The following is a 21,966-nucleotide window of genomic DNA, read 5'->3' as shown; positions in this document are numbered from 1 at the left end:
TCACAGAAAGTCTAGTTGGGTTTTGAATTGTAGATTCTATAAGGGTTCCCAGGTGCTTGTATTGCTAAAGATTTGCCAATAGAATTTTCTTGGCCCTGCTATAAAAAAGTGTTCTGGCCTGCCAGAGAATTCCAGGGGCGCCGGATATTAATGGCAGTGTCACTTGTTTTTTCTGTTGCAATATATCATGTCTTGTTCCTGCAGAGGACAGTTGACTAAAATTACATTTTTTTTCTGCTTTTTGTGAAAATTACTTTTCTTTGTCGTCCAGTACTATAGTACCGTTTTATTTTGTATAGCATTTTCTCAGGCAAACTCTGTGAGCAAGGGCCACACAGAGGTGAAGGCTAACAGCAAAAAAAGAGATAGTATAAAGTTCTGGTGAGATGGAAGGCCAGAATTTTGGGGCGGGGTGGGACTGGAGGGTAAAGGAGAACATGTCAGAACAAGGAATTTCTCTTGAGGGCCAGAGCAATAGCACAGTGGGTAAGGCGCTTGCCTTGCAGTGACCAACCCAGGTTTGACCCTGCCATATCATATGGTCTCCCAAGCGCCTCCAGTAATTCCTGAATACAAATCCAGGATTAACTCCTGAGCACCACTGGGTGTGGTCCAAAAACAAAACAGAACAATACAAAAACATATTTTTTAAATCTTTCTTGTAGGGTAGGTAGGTGTTTGCCTGGTAAGCAAGGGAGCCAGGTTCTACCCCTAACATCCATCTGGTCCCTTAGCTTGCCAAGAGTAAATTCTGTTTCTGTTTTTTTGTTTTTATTTATGTTTTTTGGCCTCACCCAGCAGTGCGCAGGGTTACTCCTGGCTTTGCACTCAGAAATCACTTCTGGCAGGCTTGTTGGACCATATGGGATGCTGGGTATCAAACCTGAGTCAGTCCAGGGTCGGCTTCCCATATGGTCCCCTGAGCCTGCCAGGAGCAACTTCTGAGCGAAGAGCCAGGAGTAACCCCTGAGCATTGAAAGGTTTGACCCAGAAACCAAAATAAATAAATAAATAAATAATAAAATAAAATTTCTGGGGCTGGAAAGATAGCATGGAGGCAAGGCATTTACTTGCATGTAGAAGGACGGTGGTTCGAATCCCGGCATCCATATGGTCCCCAGTGCCTGCCAGGAGCGATTTCTGAGCGCAGAGCCAGAAGTAGCCCCTGAGCGCGGCTGGGTGTGACCCAAAAACCAAATAAAATAAAATAAAATAAAATTGCAAGTGTTTCCAGATGAAGAGAGGAAATAAACACAGCTTTAGGTGGGTGTCCCTTCTTCTGGAGGCTGGATCTGCAGCAGTGGGGGATAGGAGAGCCCCTGATAGGAAGAAACCCCCAGAAGCTGGTTTGGCAGGGCTCCAGGCTCCAGTGAGAGGCTGAGAACAGTCCGCACATTCACACCTCTCCAAAGGCAGCCTGCAGTGACTCTTCCGCAGAAACACCTCAGACTACATTTCTTTGTGCCTTTCTTGAGTGCAGAATTACCTGGACAATTTCTGGCCAGATTTAAAGGCGGCACATGATCTCTGCGATTCCATCCTTCAGTCTCGGCGGGAGAGAGAGCATGAGGCTCAGGAAGGTCATGGGAAGGAATACCCAGAGCATCTGCCCCTCGAGGTCTTGGAGGCTGGCATCAAGTCTGGGCGCTACATCCAGGTGAGGCGTCAAATCCAGCCTCTGTGCTCTCTGCCCTTTACATGCTGCAGGACAGTCCTGTGGTCTGTGGGGGGTCATGTGTCATATATTTTCTGTGGCCACTGTGATCCAATTCAGAGTTGCTGTTACATTTGTAATAGGTTCCACGGAACATCATGCACATAATCTTTTTTAAGTAAATTTGACACTTTTTTAAGTAATTTTGAAGAAAATGTACGTTTGGGGCTATAGAAATAGTTACAGCAGGCAGGGCACTTTGCATTTCATGCAGCTGACCCAGATTCTTTCTCCAGCATCCCATATCCCCTGAACATTGCCAGGAGTGATTCCTAAGTGCAGAGCCAGAAGTAACCCCTGAAAATCACTGGGTATGGCCCAAAAAACAAAGACCCAAACAAAAGAATTTTTGTGGTTTTGGTTGTTGGAAGGGTTGAGGTTGGTGGGGGCTAATCCCAACCCTTTGCTTGGGGGTGACACCTTGTATTTTTGGGGACCAAACTCAGGTGAGACAGTATTGAAATGTTGGGAATACTACAGCTTATCTGCTCCTGCAGTCTTTTCACATCTTTCAGGGTAACGTCCCCCAAGATTCAGGATCAAGGTGTTGTCAGGCTTCTGGGAAAGTGTATGGGGTTCTGGCTTTGATTCTGGGAGTGGAGATTGGGGTAGGAGGGAAGGAGGGAGGGAGGGAGAGAGAGAGAATATAAAAAATAAAATAAAACTTACAAAATTATGGGAATACTTTTATGTTGTTTTATAAAATAAATTTTGAAAGTAAACCTGGAAGAAAATTATTTTTATATTGATTTTATTATGTTCTTAGGGAATTTTGAATGTCAACAAACACAGAGCACAAATAGAAGCTTTTGTTCGACTTCAAGGAGCCAGCAGTAAAGATTCAGGTCCAGTATGAAGAATGTTATTTATTTGCATACTATTTTTTTAAATTCTGATACTGTACAGTCAAGGAAGCCAAGTGGTGGGGCTAGAGAGAGAGCCTAGAGGGAAGGCACTTGCCTTGCATGTGGCTGATCTGGGTTAGATAACTGGCCTTGCATATGCTTCCCCAAGCATCATCAGGAGTGATCCCTGAGCACAGAGTATAAGTATGCCCTGAGCACCGCTGGGTGTGGCCCCCAAAACCAAAAAGGAAAATAAAGTAACGATAAAGTCAGGTTGAAATTGTTCTACCCTGTGTACCTTGTTATAACCATTCAGTACTCTGAGGTCATGAGTTGGTTCTTAGCATTTTCTCTGATTTCTGATTTTATGGTTGTAAACTTTTAAAAATGAATCTAGGGGCTGAAGTGACAGTACAGCAGTAGGATGTTTGCCTTGCATGCAGCCAAATCTGGTTCGATCCTGAATACCCATATGATCTTCTGAGTTCCACCAATAGTGATCCCTGAGTACAAAGTTGTAAGCCTGAGCACAGCTAAATGTGACCCCAAACTCCCCCAAATGAAGCTAGCTAATATTTTATTGAGTACCTACTATATGACAGCTCTAACCCCCGAGTATAGTTATTGTTTGCCCCACGTGAGGATAGAGAGGTGACATGGAAGGAAACCAGCACAATAGCCAAGATGTCTGCTCAGAACTGAAGACCTCTTAGCAGCAGGGCTGGACCTGCTTCTTGAAGCTGAGAGTAAGTGATTCAGTGGTTCATAAGATATTGTCCCTGAGTGCCTCACCGAATCACCTAAAAAAGCAATGAAAATAAAAAACAGTGTAGCTTTATATAGTGTAGTTATAACAGTGTAGTTCTTAGTTCTGCTGTGACACAGTGGGGCCCAAGAGTCAGGGTGCATGGCCAGATAAAGACAGCAATGGATACCTGTGAAAGTGACCCTGTCAGGGCCCAGAGAGATAGCACAGCGGTGTTTGCCTTGCAAGCAGCCGATCCAGCACCAAAGGTGGTTGGTTCGAATCCCAGTGTCCCATATGGTCCCCCGTGCCTGCCAGGAGCTATTTCTGAGCAGACAGCCAGGAGTAGCCCCTGAGTACCACTGGGTGTGGCCCAAAAACCAAAAACAAACAAACAAACAAAAAAAGTGGCCCTGTCAGAGCCCATTTACCTACACCTGTGTCCACACCTGAAGAGAGGATATGCTTCTGTGCAGGAGGGCATCTGGGAGTGGGGGTACTCGGCTGTTTACGAGGTTTCCTGTGCTGTCCAAATTACAGGGTTAGTCAGTGATGTCCTGGTTTATGGCATGAAGGCACGAAACCGCTCGATTCATGGAGATGTGGTGGTTGTAGAACTGCTTCCTCAGAACGAGTGGAAGGGAAGGACCTCAGCCCTGTGCGAGAACGATGGGGAGGACAAGGCTTCAGGAGAGGCGCCCAGTGAACCCATGCCCACAGGTGAGCCTAATCATCAGCTTTTCTTGTTTTCTAATCACATGCTGTGGGTGAGTCTGACATCTTCCTGCTGTATGCAGGTGGACACCAAAAGGAAGCTCAGGTTACTCCTGGCTCTATGCTCAGAAATCGCTCCTGGCAGGCTCACGGGGACCATATGGGATGCTGGGATTCGAACCACCATCCTTCTGCATGCAAGGCAAATGCCCTACCTCTATGCTATCTCTCCGGTCCCCAGGTTACTTTCTTGGGTTTTTGTTTTGTTTTGTTTTGTTTTTGGGCCACACCCGGTGGTGCTCAGGGGTTACTCCTGGCTGTCTGCTCAGAAATAGCTCCTGGCAGGCACGGGGGACCATATGGGACACCGGGATTCGAACCAACCACCTTTGGTCCTGGATTGGCTGCTTGCAAGGCAAACGCCGCTGTGCTATCTCTCCAGGCCCCCCAGGTTACTTTCTTTAACAAATTACATTCTAGAAGTTGCCGGCTCTCTCTTATCTCTTATTAATCCCCATCTCCAACCTGGTTTCACTGGCCACCTTTCTGGGAGGCAAGATTTAAAGCAACCTATTAAGTGACTCCTCTTACCCAGTTCTCCCTCCCTTCCACTGAATACCATCTCATGGTTTTGTAAATGTCTGTTCCCATTTCCCACCAGAAGCAGAGAAGACAGATCAGGGACATGGCCTGCTGCTGTGGCAACATTCCCTGCATCCCTGCAGGGTGTTTGTTAAAAACAAAATCTGGGGCTGGAGTAGTATTACAACAGGTAGGGCACTTGCCTTGCAAGTATACAACTTGAGTTTGATTCCCTACATTCCAAATGGTTCCTTGAGCACCACCAGGAGTGGGCTCCTGAATGCAGAGAGCCCTGAACACCATCAGGTATGGCTCCAGAAAAAACCATGACACTTGACAGAACAGTTATGTGCTCTGTAGCAGTGGGGAATGCATGAACCTATGCTACCTGCTAGGGATCATCAAGTACTTATGGAAAGAAAAGATTGAACTTTGAATTATCAAATTTATTTGATCTATTTAATTAACTTTAATTAAATAATTTAATCAATTAATTAAATTGATTGATTAATTTTTTTATTTTGTTTTCAATCAGTGATGGTCAGAAAGAGTTGTATCAGAGACCAGAGTGATAATATTATAGCAGGTGGGGAATTTGCCTTGCATACAGCCAGCCCAGGTTTGATCCCCAGCATCCATCCCAGATGGTCCCCTAAGTGCAGAGCCAGGGATAAGCCCTGAGCATTACTGAGTGGCCCCCAAAACAGAAAGAGGGCAGTGGGACTGTCATGATGCTTTTAGTTTTCTATTTTGGTACACACACAGAAATACTCAGGGCTTACTCTGGGATCTGCACCCAGAGATCACTCCTGGCAGAGCTTTAAGAGATCATATGTGATGCCAGGGATCAAACCTGGGTCAGTCTTTTTTTGTTTGTTTGTTTGTTTTGTTTTTTTTTGGGGGGTCATACCCGGCAGCGCTCAGGGGCTACTCCTGGCTCTATGCTCAGAAATCGCTCCTGGCAGGCTCGGGGGACCATATGGGATGCCGGAATTTGAACCACCGCCCTTCTGCATGCAAGGCAAATGCTCTACCTCTATGCTATATCTATGACCCCTGGATCAGTCATTTTTAAGTATCTATTTAAAACAAAAACAAAAAAAAACCACCACCAACAACATCAAAACAACACATGTAAAAACTGGGCAGGCAGGTATTTAAACCTCTTTGTACTAAGGGCTAATGGGGCACTGCATTTCCTATCCTTGTCCTGTGAGGCTAGTCAAAATCCAGATAAGTGACAGCTCACCAGTGAAGGTTCATTCTGTTTTGTTTTCTTTTCTTTTCTTTCCCCAAAGGTAGAGTGGTGGGCATCCTTCAGAAGAACTGGCGGGATTATGTGGTGACATTTCCATCCAAAGAAGAGATCCAGTCTCAAGGCAAAAATGCTCAGAAAATCCTAGTCACGCCTTGGGATTACAGAGTTCCCAAAATTCGAATCAGCACCCAGCAAGCAGAGGCCCTCCAGGTAGTGCCACATACCATTTCTCTCCCTCCTGTCTTGCCAGTTTTTTGAGGTACATGACTAATTCTTTTGCTTAAGAAGAAATGAATTACAGATGCATCTGGAATTTGAGTCAGGGCTTTGGCTTTTTTTTTTTTTTTAATCTAAATATATCAAGCCATCTATTAAGTAGGCCTTGGTTAATAATTGAAGGCCCAAGAGTAAGTGTCCTCGAAAGAGCTGTGCAGGAGAACATACATTACCCAGCTGTCCAGCACAGAACTTTCCATAGAGACACTCTGCCAACACTAACAAGCTTCCTCCTAGCAAGTGAAATAGAAATACGGTCAGTCCTGCCCTGCAGGGATGATAAAGTGCTACTTCACAGAATCAATGATCCATAAAAGAATACAGTGCTGGAGAGAACACATCAACAGCAACGTTAGAGATTAACCTTTCCACGGGCAGAGCGTGTAGGCAAAACCTTCATTGGATTGGCCTAATGTTGTGTGGGTGTGTAAATGAGACGCGGCCACAACATCGTCCCTGGCTGTGATCTGGTGCCCTAGCAGTTGTGGACCTTTCTGTCCTGAAGCTTGAGGCAAGCTCACTGTAGGCACTGCAACTTGCAGCTATCACTTCCCATTTCCATGGTTTGCTGGGATTTCGGGGTTTTGGGGAATATTATTCCAGTCCCTTCCTCCCCAGCAAATGGGTGCTTTCAAGACTTCAGAGACTTGGGGAAGTAATCCCATAGGCATGAAATGATTTTTTTGTTTTGGAATTTAATTTGAGTGATGCATAATTGGATTTTTTCCTTTATGTCACCGGGGGTAACTAAAATGCATTGCAGAGCTGAATATATAGCAGCATGTTAGAGCATGTGCCTGACTTGTGGGAGGTCCTGGGATCAGTTCCTGGCACCACAAAAAATGATTACTAGGGGTCAGGGAGATAGTACAGCAGGTAAGGCACTTGCCTTGCATGTGGTTGGCCCACATTCAATCCTAAACACCCCATGTGGACCATTCCCCAACCTCTACCAGTAAGGATTCCTGAATCCAGAGCCAGGAATTAAATCCTGAGCCCCACCAGATATGGTCCAAGGGGGAAAAGGAAAAAAAAAAGGAAAGAAAACAATATTAATTTTTTTAAAAATTTTGGCCACACCCAGTGACGCTCAGGGCTTTGCATTCAGAAATCACTCTTGGCTTGGGGGACTATATGGGATGCCAGGGGATAGAACCGTGGTCTGTCCTAAGCTAGTGCAGGCAAGGCAGATGCCTTACCACTTGCACCACCACTTTGGCCCCAGAAAAACAATTGTAATAATAATTCATCACAGTTTACCTTCTTTAACAGACTATGCTTCCTAGCTCACTTACTTGATAGAGATATGTCACTTTTGCCGTCAAAACGCTGCCAAATATTTATAGCCTAATATCACAGCTTAATAGTAAGGCGGGTCTCCAAGTCAGCCACCCGCTTTGCAGCTCTGTGCTGACTGTCTCTGCTTGGTGGCTGCTGCAGTGCCCACTCCTTTCTGGCTTATGTCTCACTTTCTCCCTGTTGTGCAGGACTTCAGAGTGATTGTGCGCATTGATTCCTGGGAGTCCACATCCCTGTATCCGAATGGACATTTCGTTCGAGTTTTAGGAAGGATCGGTGATTTGGAAGGGGAGATCGCAACCATCCTGGTGGAAAACAGTATTTCAGTGGTTCCATTTTCAGAAGCTCAGGTCAGATGTCTCTAAGTCTTTTTCTTGGGGTGGGAGTAGGGTGCCAGAGCAGGGGAGGGAGGAGAAAAACATTTCATTTATTTTCTCTTTATTGCTTGCTTCCTTGTGAAGAAAAAAATAAATAAAATGTCTGTGCTTGGTAATGACTCACAATGTAAGGCCAGAGATAAGGGGAAAATCTCCTCTTTGTTGACCTGATATTTGGACTCTTCTGATGGCATTTCCTGGTGTAGAATTCATTTCTGACCGTCACATAAACGTCTGTGTTTTCCAACTGTGCGTAAGAAATGGCATGTTGCTGCTTTGTAGTCATAATCCATCCGTCCTGAGCAGCCACAAGGCACCCTAGTGTGGATCTAGTCACCATCATTCAACTAGAGGCCTGCAGGAAGAGGCTCCTGGGTTTCTGCAGTCCCGTAAGTGGGTCAAACTATCCTGCTCGTTCCAGAACAGTTTCTGTAACCTTTACAGAAAACAAATGCTTGCAAACACAAAACGTTAGCAATTTCACTCATTTTATGGTCTTTTAAAACCCTCATACATCTATTATCGTAATAGCTGTACTCATGGTGTGCAAGTGTTATTTTCTGTTCTGCTTCTTTCACGTAAAATGATGTCTGGATATCGACATCGCCTACTTATTTTTAATAGTTATGGCAAATTACTGTATATTGATGTGCTCTTGTCTGCTTATGGATTGCTCAATGTTGAGCATTTGAACTATTTAATTTTTTAGTGTTCTGAAAAGCTCCTTCAAATATTTTTACAAACATTGCTTTCTTGATTATTTCCCTTGGAATGTAATCCTTACAGTGAGATTTACCAGTCAAAAGACATAATAAAAAATTTAACTTTTTTTATGTATGGAGGATTGTTTTCCAGAAAAATTGGACCAGTTTGCATTGCTCTCGGGAATGTTTGAGTATTCTTACTTTCATTATATTTCTTGTCAGAACAACGGTTATAATGGCAAAGTATTTTTTAGTATCTTACATAATTAAATTTTTATGTTTAATGTTAATTTCTGAAAATTATTTGCTGACTTGTTTTGACACCATCTTAGTGAAAATGTTAGACTAGAATAAAGCATGAATTAGACTTCACAGAACTAGAATTTTCTTTTTCCATTTATTTCCCGTTTAGCCTACTTAACTGCAAATTGATGACTTCAATGGATAATAACGGAAAGAAATAATGCCCTAGATTGGCCCTGCTTAAATTATCGTTAAGGAATAAGCTTTCAATATTTTGCAACATGTTGATTTTTTTTTATTTTAGGACTTGAATTAAAAACTCAGTTGTAAACGTAGGTCAATTTTCAAGGGTGCTAGGGAGCGAATTGGGTTCCGTAGGTGACACTGAGGATATCGGTAGATCTTTCTGGAAATTTGTAAAATATGATTTGCTGTACATTTGCCTTCTTGTTTCACAGATGTGTGAGATGCCCGTGAACACCCCAGAAAACCCTTGGAAAGTGAGTCCCGAGGAAGAACGAGTGCGCAGAGACTTGCGGAAAACCCATCTCGTGTTCAGCATTGACCCCAAAGGTTGTGAAGACGTAGATGATACACTGTCGGTGAGAACCCTGAGGAACGGCAACCTGGAGCTTGGGGTTCATATTGCAGATGTGACCCACTTTGTGGCACCAAATTCTTACATCGATATTGAAGCCAGAGCAAGGTAATGCTGTTCCAGGGGCCTGGCTGAATGTACTTCTGTGACTGATGGATCTGTGGCTGTCCTGTTTCAGGCTTCCCTGTAGATATTTATGTTGTGTGTCATTCTGAAGTTCCTGGCCAAAAAAGAAAAGTTTGAGGTCGATTTCCTCCTGACCTTTAGAGTACCTTATACCTCTTCCCTTGCCTCTTCTTTTTATTTATTTATTTATTTATTTATTTATTTATTTTTATTTATTTATTTTAAGTTGTTGGGCCATACCTGATGATGCTCAAGAGTTACTCTGTACTTAGGAATCATTCCTGGTGGGCTTGGACAGCCATGTGGGATGCCAGGGATCAAACCCCCCTTCCCCGCTGTACTATCACCCCAGGCCCTGTTCTGTCTCTTTTATTGCAGACCACCTTTCACCGTTGTTTCTTTCTAAATTCAAACAGGTTAACATTTTCTGGCAGTAATATGCTGTTTTTCACAAGTGCTGGATCATTGAACTCTAATTTTTCTTCCCTAACTCAGATCCATGTCACTTTTTCTTTCTGTCAGTGGGAGAAGGGTTGGCACAGGGATCGCTTTATTATACCCAGTCTGCTGCACTTGATGAAGAAGCAGGAGCCTCCAGGGATATGCTCTGTGCTGGGCAGTTTACCTCCACTGCCAGCAGCTCTGCTTCTTGCTGCTGAAGGTCACATCTCCATCCCACCTTGTGTTGTTCACAGGGCCACCACATATTACTTAGCAGATCGCCGCTATGACATGCTGCCCTCTGTCCTCAGTGCAGATCTGTGCTCCCTCTTGGGAGGTGTGGATAGGTAAGTGTTAAGTGTTCCCGTGTCTCCTTTCTATACTGTTCCACCACCTTGCCCACCTCCCACCCTCCATTCTTGCTTTCTTCCTTTAAGCTCTTTCTGCCCCAACTCACTGTCTTTCAAGAAACCTCATTTCTCAGGTTTGCCTTCTCTTTCCTCTCTCCCCTAAATGTGACTCTACTGTTGTCCCTCTGCTATTGCCTTTTTGGTTTTTACATTGTATTTTATATATTTCAATATTATGGAGGAGCAAACCCAAGGCCTCCTATGTGCAAAGCAAGTGCTCTGTGCTGATCTACTTCCCCTGTCTTTTTGTTTTTGGTTTTGGTTTTTGAGTCACACCTGGCAGTGCTCAGGGGTTACTCCTGGCACTACACTTAGAAATCGCTCCTGGCAGGCTTGGGGGACCATATGGGATGCTGAGATTAAACCACTGTCCTTCTGCATGCAAGGCAAATGCCCCACCTCCATGCTATCTCTCTGGTCCCTCTTCCCCTGTCTTTTCTTTCTTTCTTTCCTTTTTTCCTTCCTTCCTTTTTTTCTTGCTTTCCTTCCTCCCTTCCTTTTTTCTTGCTTTCCTTCCTCCCTTCCTTTCCTTTCTCCCTTCCTTTCCTTCCTTCCTTCCTTCCTTCCTTCCTTCCTTCCTTCCTTCCTTCCTTCCTTCCTTCCTTCTTTCCTTCCTTCCTTCCTTCCTTTCTTTCTTTCCTTCCTTCCTTCCTTTCTTTCTTCCACGCCCGGTGATGCTCAGGGGTTACTCCTGGCTATGCGCTCAGAAGTTGCTCCTGGCTTGGGGGACCATATGGGATGCCTGGGGATCAAACCATGGTCCGCCCTAGGCTAGCTCTGGCAAGGCTTACCTCTAGTGCCACCTCGCCGGCTCCACTTCCCCTATCTTGTTGCTGGGTTTTTGTTTGTTCGCATGGTTTGGGGCCACACCCTATAGTGCTCAGGTTACTTCAGGATCTGGGGAGAGAACATGGGGAGAAGTGGAAGGATGTGGGGCAAAACACATGCTCAGCCTGTTGTTCTGTTTCTTTGGCTCCCATAGGCTTTTTGTGGGGTAGAGAGAATGTTTTCAGACTGTGGCTTATTCCTCGCTTTATGCTCAAGGATCATGAACTACCCACTGTTTTATTGTTCTGGTCCACGGTAGTTGGCTTTTATCAGCTAAAGTCTGTAACCAAATTTGTATTTACTGTTATCTGCAGTGAAGTTGTTTAAGGATCATACAGTTTTGCTTATTAGTTGTAAAGTTAATTTTTGTCACTGAGTAGATTATAACAGTAACAAAAATCATTAACATTCAAATGATTCAAAGTTCATGAATTCCAAATTAATATTTTTCAAAGAGTCCCTCCTAATGATTATATCTTTTTGTTTTGTTTTTGGGCCACACCCTGTGACATTCGAGTTACTCCTGGCTATGTGCTCAGAAATCGCTCCTGGCTGGGGGGACCATATGGGACACCAGGGATCCAACCGAGGTCCATCCTGGATCAGCCACATGCAAGGCAAACACCCTACTGCTCCGGCTCCTAATGCTTATATCTTTTTAAAAGTACAATGTATTAGGGATGAAGCAGCACCTGATGCAGCAGGTAGGAAGCTTGCTTTATATGCAGCTGACCTGGGCTCGATATCCGGCATCCCACATGCTTCCCAAGACTTGCTATCAGAGATATTTGAGTACACAGCCAAGAGCAAGCCTTGAGTACTGCCAGGTGTGACCCAGAATCCCAAACAAACAAAGCAACCCACAGTGCATCTAAAGGAAAATCTCCTAGAAGTACAACCTCCCTAGTAGTGGGATTTCTGAGTCAAAGGATGTTTGTATCCAATCACTCACCATAGAGGCATCAGCAGTGTGAAAATATTTGTATTTCCACACCAATGTCAGTGTTCCATGTTCTTTTTGGGGGCGGGCCACACCTGGCAGTGTTCAGGGATTACTCCTGGCTCTGCACTCAGAAATTGCTCCTGTCAGGTCAGGACATAAAATGGGATGCTGGGGATGGAACCCAGGTCCATTCAGGTCAGCCGCATGCAAGGCAAACATCCTATCGCTATGCTATCACTCCAGCCTCTGTTCTATTTATTTTAACTTTGCAACTTTGATAAATGAAAAGAGCCTAAGTGTGGTTTTAATTTGCATTTTTTTTTAAATTCTAAGTAAAGGTAAATATTCTTACTAAATTGCACAGCCCACATCTTTTTCTGCAAACTGTTTCATGGTCCTTGATCATTTTCCCTTTGAGCTCCTAATCTTTTAGTAATTGATTTTGAAGACTAGGAATATAATCAACCTTCCTATATGGTTGCATATAGCTATTGCATGTGCTGGGGATCAAACCCAGGGCATTACATATAAAAGGTAAATGCTCTACTGCTTAGCTATACATCCTTAGCCTGGTAGGGTTTTATTGAATTTGCTGCTGTTGTTGGGGTGAGGATGGAAGCAAAAGTTGGAGGCACTCCTGGCAGTGCTAGGACTAAAACCTGGGCCTTCAGTATACAAAACCTACACTCAATCCTTGACAATCTCTGTATTACAATTTTTAATAAAATGATTTGGTGGAACAGGGGTTCTTCATGTTTTGTTTTCTTTGCTACTTCAACTATCAACACTACCTCTGTTGAATTGAAATGTGTGTTTTGTGAGTTTGTTTTGGTTTGAGGACCACACCTGCTAATGCTCCAGGGTTATTCCTGGCTCTGCATTCAGGAATTACCCTTGGTGGTTCTTGGGGGCCATATGAGATGCCAGCAATCAACCCACATGCAAGGCAAATGAGGTTCTGGGGATTAACTCTGGGTCAGCTGAGTAAAAGGCAAGTGCCCAATGCACTGTATTATCTCTCCAGCCCTTAGCTTTATTCCTTTTTACTGGTGTGGCACACAGCTTGATTCTCTCCATCCTGTATTAACAGACTATAAGAGGAATTGCCAGGTAAGGCTTGAACATTACAATGAATTATTTTATATTTGTTCAGGATGCAACAGAACCAAGTTTATGTGGTTTGGATATTTTGGTGGGGCGAGGCATATCCAGTAGGTGCTTAGAGGCTACTTAGATTTCTGTGTTGTCCCCCACTAGCCAATGTCCCACATTACTCAAAGACTTTTTGAGTGACCATGACATGGCAGGGATGAAATGGGACTATTGCATGTAAAAATGCAGCTCTTAGGGGCTGGTGAGGTGGTGCTAGAGGTAAGGTGTCTGCCTTGCAAGTGCTAGCCAAGGAAGGACCGTGGTTCGATCCCCCGGCATCCCATATGGTCCCCCCAAGCCAGAGGCAATTTCTGAGCACTTAGTCAGGAGCATCAAACGGGTGTGGCCCAAAAAACCAAAAAAAAAAAAATGCAGCTCTTAGTATATGTGTTCTCTTTTACCTATCTTCCCTGCCCAAGTATGTTTGATAATAATGTCTAAGTGATAAATATGATATGTAAGTGATAAAATAATGTGTAAGTGATAGTATGTTTGAGATATTGCACCAGAGACTCAGGCCTCACACATAGAAGGCAGTATAATTTATTTTGGTACCTTCAGGGTTGTTACACTTGGTTTAAAAATAGCAGAATTGGGCCGGAGAGATAGCACAGCGGCGTTTGCCGTGGAAGCAGCCAACCCAGGACCTAAGGTTGTTGATTTGAATCCCAGCATCCCATATGGTCCCCCATGCCTGCCAGGAGCTATTTCTGAGCAGAGAGCCAGGAGTAACCCCTTAGCACCGCCAGGTGTGGCTCAAAAACCAAAAGAAAAAGAAAAAAAGAAAGAGAAAATAGCAGAATTGAGTGCAGGAAAGGTAGTACAGTGAGTAGGGCACTTACCTTGCACGCAGCCAATCCTGGTTGATACATGATGTCCCATATGGTCCTCAGAGTGAATCTTGAGCACAGAGCTAAGAGCAAGCTGAGAGAGAGAGAAAGAGAGAGAGAGGAGAGAGAGAGAGGAGAGAGAGAGAGGAGAGAGAGAAAGAGAGAGAGGAGAGAGAGAGAGGAGAGAGAGAGAGAGAGGAGAGAGAGAGAGAGGAGAAAATGAGAATAAAATAGAATTGGGACAAGAGAGACAGGCAGGGAGGGTGCTTATCTTGCAAATGGCAGACCTAGGTGTCCAGGGTAATCCTTGAGCACAGCTGGATGTGTCCTACCCGCCCAAAAAAAAAAAAAATAACTGGATGATGCTAACAGTTTCTGATTTTTACAGGTATGCTGTAAGTGTCCTGTGGGAGCTGGATAAAACCTCATATGAAATTCAGAAGGTGTGGTATGGTAGGACCATCATTCAGTCAGCGTACAAACTGTTCTATGAAGCAGCACAGGAACTCCTAGATGGAAACATCAGTATCGTTGATGATATCCCCGAGTTCCAAAATCTGGACGAGAAGAGCAGACAAGACAAACTAGAAGAGCTGATGTGGGCCATAAGGAAGTTGACGGACATCGCCCGCCACATCCGAGCCAAGCGCGCCCATTGTGGCGCTCTGGAACTGGAAGGGGTCGAGGTCCATGTACAGCTCGATGGGAAGAACATTCACGACCTCATCCCGAAGCAGCCCCTGGAAGTCCATGAGACGGTGGCAGAGTGCATGATCCTGGCCAACCACTGGGTAGCTAAGAAGATCTGGGAGAGCTTCCCTCATCAGGCCTTGCTGCGCCAGCATCCTCCTCCACACCAGGAATTCTTCACTGAGCTCCGGGAATGTGCTAAAGCAAAAGGCTTCTTCATAGACACACGGTAACTCCTGAGTGCTATGCTAGTATTTCAACTGCTTTTTGAGCAAAAATAGAAACCTCCTTGGATTCTCTTTATGTCCTCTAATGTTAAAGGGATAAAATGGAAACACATTTTATTTAGGGATGCATTTGCCCAACTTCATAGTACAGAACAAAAGTGTTCCCCAGGGTAGAATTTCTCCCACCCCTAAGGCAGTGCCTCTCAGCATTTCTTTTATTAACATTGCTTAGTGGCAGGCGCTTGCATACTTTGTCAGTCTTGGCACAAGGATTCACACCCAGTGATGAGGGGTGGTGCCAGGGATCAAACTCGGCCTCACTCCTATATATTGAGCTACAGCCTGCCCCATCAACGCTCTAGAGTGTAGCATGGCAACAGTGCAATATGGAGACACACACAGAGATGGAAAATGTAAAACCCTCCAGAGGCCCTTTTGTACCCTACGTCCAAAATAAAATATCTTCTCATCGAAAATGACATCCATGGAGGCTCAGGGGATGGCTTAGTGGCAAAAGGTACCTGCCTTCCAAGGGTGAGTCTAAGTTTGATCACTGGTGTGACCTGCATGTGAAAGCAAAGAGCTACCATGGGCAAGACCTCAGCTAAAGTGTGGGACCTGATTATCACAACAGAGCAGGGAAAGAGGAAATTTTTTTTTTTTTGGTTTTTGGTTTTCGGGCCACACCCGGCGGTGCTCAGGGGTTACTCCTGGCTATCTGCTCAGAAATAGCTCCTGGCAGGCACAGGGAACCATATGGGACACCAGGATTCGAACCAACCGCCTTTGGTCCTGGATCGGCTGCTTGCAAGGCAAACACCGCTGTGCTATCTCTCCGGGCCCGAGAACTGTAGAATTTTTGTATGAACCACCATTAGATATTTTACTTATCAAGGGGGATATTTTGCCTTTATCTTCTAGGTGCTACTGTCTTCTTTTCTTAGTGATGCTGTGTGCATGCTCAGCTCACTGGCTGAATCAGGCTGTTCTGATTTGTGTATCACTTGTAGATGAGGACATGAAGTCTGGAAGTTCGGTTATCTGCCTCCCAAGCAAGCTTCTCTGCCCATAGTCAGAGCAGAACCCATCTGTAGCCACTCGACTATTTAAGAATTATGCTTAAATGCTTTGTTTAATTAATTTAAATTGTTTAATTAATTTAAATTGCTTTGTTTAAATGTTAAAAGCTGGGAAGAGTTGTTTAAACACTAAACTGTGTCCAAAATCAATTTGAATATTGCTTAGTCCAATGAGTGAAGTGTCCCCTTCCATGTGCTGATATGTAAATGATTGCTGGAGTGTAAGTAAAGGGTTTTTTTTTTTCCCCAACTTTTTGGCAGGTCCAATAAAACACTGGCTGATTCTCTGGATAATGCTAATGACCCAAATGACCCCATCATCAACAAGCTTCTGCGGTCTATGGCCACGCAGGCCATGTCCAATGCGCTCTACTTCTCTACAGGATCATGTGCAGAGGAAGAATTCCATCATTATGGTGAATCAGCAGATGCTTTGGTCCTTGTTTCTACAGTATTATGCTCTGCAGCCCCTAAGCACAGCCATGCCTTAGAATGTTTCTTTGTATGCCTATAACCTTAAGTAAGTAGTTTACAAATAATGTTATTTATTGTGTTTTTTATTTCGTTTTTAAAGGCCTTGCATTAGATAAATACACACACTTTACTTCTCCAATAAGAAGATACTCAGATATTATAGTACATCGGTTATTAATGGCCGCCATTTCAAAAGACAAGCAAATGGGAATAAAGGAAAATTTGTTCAACAACAAAGATCTTGAAGAATTATGCAGACATATCAACAATAGAAACAGAGTAAGAAGGGTCTTTCGATTCTTTTGCTCATCATATCTTTTCCTTAGAGTATCAGTTTTATCGGGTGATAGAATGAATTATTAAATTCTACCAATTTATATTCTAGAATTACTCCCTGTAGTGAAAACATGAAAAATTATAGCTTGTTGATTAGCTGTAAACAAATTTTTCTCAGGGGTAGAGGTACCAGGCAGTGCATGTCAGCATGCTGGGGGAGGTCAGTGGTTCAGGGAAATAGGGCCTGAGATTGAATTCTGGTCCCTCTACATGCAAGAGGTACATCTTGACCTCCCCAGCATTCCTTAGACTTTTTTTTTTTTTTTGGTTTTTGGGCCACACCCGGTGTCACTCAGAAATCGCTCCTGGCTTGGGGAACCATATGGGATGGGGATAGAACCATGGTTAGTCCTGGGTCAGCTGCGTGCAAGGCAACCGCCCTACCGCTGAGCCAATGCTCTGGCCCTAATCGTTGTGTATCATTTATATAAAGAAGACCCTTCACCAGTGCAACATTCCCACCACTAATGCTCCTGTCTCCCATCCGCCCCCAACCCCAGCCTGTATTAGAGACAGGCTTTCTACTTCTCTCACTCATTGACATGGTTGTGGTAGTTGTCAATGTAGTTATTTCTCTAACTGTACTCACCACTCTTTTTAGTGAGCTTCATATTGTAAGCTGGTCCTTCTGACCCTCATCTCTATTGTCTCTGGGCATTATTATGATAATGTCCTTAATTTTTCTTAAAACCTATAGATTAGAGAGACTATTTTGTGTCTGTCTCTCTCCCTTGGATTTATTTCACTCAGCATAATAGATTCCATGTACATCCATGTATAGGAGAATTTCATGACTTCATCTCTCCTGATGGCTGCATAGTAGTCCATTGTGTATATGTAGCACAGTTTCTTTAGCCATTCATCTGTCGAAGGGCATCTTGCTTGTTTCCAGAGTCTGGCTATTATAAATAACACTGCAATGAATATAGGTGTGAGAAACGCATTTTTGTATTGTGTTTTTGTGTTCCTGGGGTATATCCCTAGAAGTGTTATAGCTGGATCAGATGGGAGCTCAATTTCCAGTTTTTGGAGGAATCTCCATATTGTTTTCCGTAAAGGCTGGACAAGATGGCATTCTCACCAGCAGTGAATGAGTTTTCCTTTCTCTCCACATCCCCACCAGTGCCGATTGTTTTTGTTCTTTGTGATGCATGCCAATTTCTGTCCCTTACACATTTTTAAGGGAAAATATGGTTGGGTTCCCACAGAAAGAGATGGAAGTCATATTAGAGACTATTCTTAGTGACCTCTGTGAAGACATTATTTTTGAAGGAAAGTGAATGAATGTCATGTTCTTTATGGGACTCTGGCCTCATACTTCTCTTCCTCTTCCAGGCAGCACAGCACTCACAGAAGCAATCTACTGAGCTTTTCCAGTGCATGTATTTTAAAGACAAAGACCCAGAAACTAAGGAGCGCTATCTATCTGATGGGGTTATTTATTCTATTAGAACAAATGGTGTTCTTGTATTCATACCAAGGTATGTTGAGAAATTATTATGAGAAATTAGTTGAGGGCCAGAGAGATGGTGATAGTGGGTTACCTGGGTTAAATCCACAGCACCCTATATGATCCCCCAGAGCCTATTCCGAGTAAATTTTCAACTCTGGCCAAAACTCTATGGCCCAAAAATCAAAGAAATCAGCTAAACAAAAAGAATAGAATATAAGTAACATATTCAGTATGGTTAATTGAAAGTTCAATAGCTACCATGTTTATTAATATGTAATTCACTATACAAATAAAGATCAGGGGTCAAAAAGATAGTAAAGTAAGTTCTGTGCTTGCCATATATACATCCAACCTGTATTCCCCATATGGTTGGTTCCCTGAGCAACACCAAGAGTGGTCCTTGAACAGAGCCACAAATAAGACTTGAGGACTACTTGGTATGCTTGACACTCCCACTTCCCTTCCCAGAATATAAAAGATTAGAATCTGGGGGCCGGAGAGATAGCATGGAGGTAAGGCGTTTGCCTTTCATGCAGGAGGTCATCGGTTCGAATCCCGGCGTCCCATATGGTCCCCCGTGCCTGCCAGGAACAATTTCTGAGCCTGGAGCCAGGAATAATCTCTGAGCACTGCCGGGTGTGACCCAAAAACCACAAAAAAAAAAAAAAAAAAAAAATTAGAATCTGGCACATACATCTCTATCAGCCTTAGAATAGGACTTTATTTCCTTATCAAAATTTTTGTTTCTACCTATTTTTAGTTAAATTTATATTTATAGTTAAGTTACAAGTTTTTGGGGGTTTTGTGTTTTGTTTTGTTTTTGGGTCATAGGGGTTAACTCCTGGCTCTGTGCTCAGAAATCACACCTGGCAGGCTTGAGGGACCATAATGGGATTCCAGGGATTGACCCAAGTCAGCCATGTGCAAACTCACTACCTACCCACTGTGCTTCTTGCTCTAGTCCCCCCAAAAACTCCATTCTATGTATGTAGACAAGAACCACATACTAAAAACACATTATCTCTGGATTTTTATTTTGGCAACAAATCAGATTTGGAATTAAAGGTGCTGCTTATCTGAAAAATAAAGATGGCTTAGTGATCTCATGTGGTCCAGACGGTCAGTCTGAATGGAAACCAGGATCCCTTCAACGCTATCAAAACAAAATCACTTCAACCACCACAGGAGGGGAATCTGTGAAGTTCCATTTGTTTGACCACGTAACAGTAAGTCTAATTAAGTATTTACTTTCAGTGTAATAAAAAGGACTGTGATTTAGCAATATGCATTTCATTCTCTATGACAGGTGAAAATATCTGTCCAGGCTTCTCGCTGTCATTCAGATACCATCAGGCTAGAAATCACCAGCAACAAGCCATACGTGACCCCAGAAACCAGATTATTTCATCAGAGTGCCCTTCTGCAAAAAAGTGACTTAGTTAAAGAAGTTACAAGATCTATGGAGGAAGCACAGCTTGCCCAGGAAGTTAAAGTCAACCTCATACAGGATGAGCACCGAGAATATTGCCAGACGAAGGGGAGAAGCCTCTATATACTTCTAGAGGAGATACGGGACCTGGCTCTCCAGGATGTCTCAGGCAATTTTGGAATATGAAATACCATCCTTACTTCATTAAAAGAGCTTTGTTTTAGGTTGTTTTGCCTTCTTTTCAACAGTTGTATCTGATGTTCTAGCATCCGGTATTCTAGTCCATCAGGAACTAGATCAGAATTTCATGAACAAAAGGCCCCTTTATTTGCAGTGTTCTACCTAATACATGAAAAGATCTACATATACTTTTCTAGACATACATACCAATGATAGTTTAATCTGTAAATTAGGCTCAATTAGATTTAAGAATGAAATGAAGCAGTTATAACTGTACTAAAGAAACTATATGAATGAGGTGTCTCAAAATTTTGAGGGTGGTGAGGGGGCTTTAGGACACACCTGCAGGTGTTCAGGGTTTACTCCTACCTCTGTTCAAGTGACCAAATGCTCAGTCCATGACTGAGCTAGGGTTAGTCCATATGTGGTGCCAGGAATCAAACAAACCCAGGCTGGCCAGATAGATAGAAGGCAAGTACCCTACCCACTAGACTATTACTCTAACCTATAATCTTACCAGCAAACCCATCACTGGAAAAATACCTTAGTCATCTCTTTTAATTCAGTTCATGAGGAGAGGGAGAAACCAGAGGAAGCAATTTCCTTAAGCACTGGTACATTTTATGAGTCTAGGCTTCTAGCTGATCCCATTGGCACCAATAAGCCACAGTGCATTGGCCCTTCCCCAGCGAGCATGCGAGGCCCCTTATGTTCTCATGCTCAACTTCCTGTCTTCAGCCAAACTATCCCGTCACTCTTCATCCTTAACTGAAGTCAAGCCTGAAGAGCCGTCTACTTGCCCTTGCTTTGTAATAGGGTCCAATTTTGAGGGGAGGTACTAAGTGATATTGAGGCAGTGGAGTCATGGAAGTTACTCCCAGCAGTGCTCAGGGGAGTATACAATAGCAGAATCAAACCCAGGGCTCCCACACACAAAACATGTACTTCAGCCCTTTGAGCTCTCTGCAGCAGCGCTCGGGTTACTCCTGGCTCTGTTTCAAAATCACTCCCGACTGCCTTGGGGAACCATATGGGATGTCCGGGATCAAATCCAGGTTGGCAACATGCAAAGAACACTCCCCACTGTCTATACTATCTTTCCAGCCCCCAGAAGCCTTCCATGAATCATCTCCTGGCACTCTCCATGAAGTTTCCAAGCAACATTTGACCTTTTCTTTCAGCCTCATGTGTTGCTTTAGGTATTAAAATGACTCCCTCAAAATACACATGTATAAACCTCAAGCATTTTAACAAATATCTGTAGAAGCAGCAATAATTTTCATCAAGTCTCAAAACGGTTTAAAGATTTTTTTAAAAAATCTTAGAGTCAACCTGACTAAAGATGTGAAGGATCTATACAAAGAAAACTATAAAACACTGCTCCAAGAAATAAGAGAGGACATGCGGAAATGGAAACACATACCCTGCTCATGGGTTGGCAGGATCAACATCATTAAAATGGCAATACTTCCAAAAGCATTGTACAGATTTAATGCGATTCCTCTAAAGATACCCATGACATTCTTCAAAGAAGTGGATCAAACACTTCTGAAATTCATTTGGAACAATAAACACCCTCGAATAGCTAAAGCACTCCTTGGGAAAAGGAATATGGGAGGCATTACTTTCCCCAATTTTAAGCTGTATTACAAAGCAATAGTTATAAAAACAGCATGGTATTGGAATAAAGACAGACCCTCAGATCAGTGGAATAGTCTTGAGTACTCAGAGAATGTTCCTCAGACATAAAACCACCTAGTTTTTGATAAAGGAGCAAGAAATCCTAAATGGAGCAAGGAAAGCCTATTCAACAAGTGGTGTTGGCACAACTGGTTAGCCACTTGCAAAAAAGCGAACTCAGACCCCCAGCTAACACCACGTACAAAGGTAAAATCCAAATGGATTAAACACCTTGATATCAGATCTGAAACTATAAGGAATATAGAACAACATGTAGGTAAAACAGTCCATGACATTGAGACTAAAGGCATCTTTAAGGTGGAAACAGCACTC

The 21,966-nt window shown here is 43.4% G+C and overlaps 1 protein-coding gene across 2 annotated transcripts in view; it reads left to right on the top strand.

Annotated features, from left to right (window-relative positions):
- The window catches only part of DIS3L (DIS3 like exosome 3'-5' exoribonuclease), a 38,889-nt gene extending 18,893 nt beyond the window's left edge, over positions 1-19,996 (top strand). The window contains exons 5-17 of one of the 2 annotated variants that reach the window (XM_049777664.1): positions 1,481-1,657; positions 2,481-2,559; positions 3,845-4,024; positions 5,899-6,068; positions 7,622-7,783; positions 9,216-9,463; positions 10,177-10,269; positions 14,474-15,004; positions 16,343-16,497; positions 16,656-16,834; positions 18,227-18,372; positions 19,396-19,570; positions 19,651-19,996. In XM_049777664.1, coding sequence (XP_049633621.1) covers positions 1,481-1,657; positions 2,481-2,559; positions 3,845-4,024; positions 5,899-6,068; positions 7,622-7,783; positions 9,216-9,463; positions 10,177-10,269; positions 14,474-15,004; positions 16,343-16,497; positions 16,656-16,834; positions 18,227-18,372; positions 19,396-19,570; positions 19,651-19,959 — 2,604 coding nt within the window. In that variant the 3' untranslated portion in view covers positions 19,960-19,996. Of the gene's footprint in view, positions 1-1,480; positions 1,658-2,480; positions 2,565-3,844; positions 4,025-5,898; positions 6,069-7,621; positions 7,784-9,215; positions 9,464-10,176; positions 10,270-14,473; positions 15,005-16,342; positions 16,498-16,655; positions 16,835-18,226; positions 18,373-19,395; positions 19,571-19,650 lie in introns of those variants that run through there. The other variant, XM_049777669.1, reaches the window with a different exon arrangement.
- The last annotated feature ends 1,970 nt before the right edge of the window (positions 19,997-21,966 follow it).

This window comes from Suncus etruscus, chromosome 1 (assembly GCF_024139225.1).
Source record: "Suncus etruscus isolate mSunEtr1 chromosome 1, mSunEtr1.pri.cur, whole genome shotgun sequence".
NCBI lineage: Eukaryota > Metazoa > Chordata > Mammalia > Eulipotyphla > Soricidae > Suncus > Suncus etruscus.
This window is presented reverse-complemented; position numbering and strand designations above follow the sequence as displayed.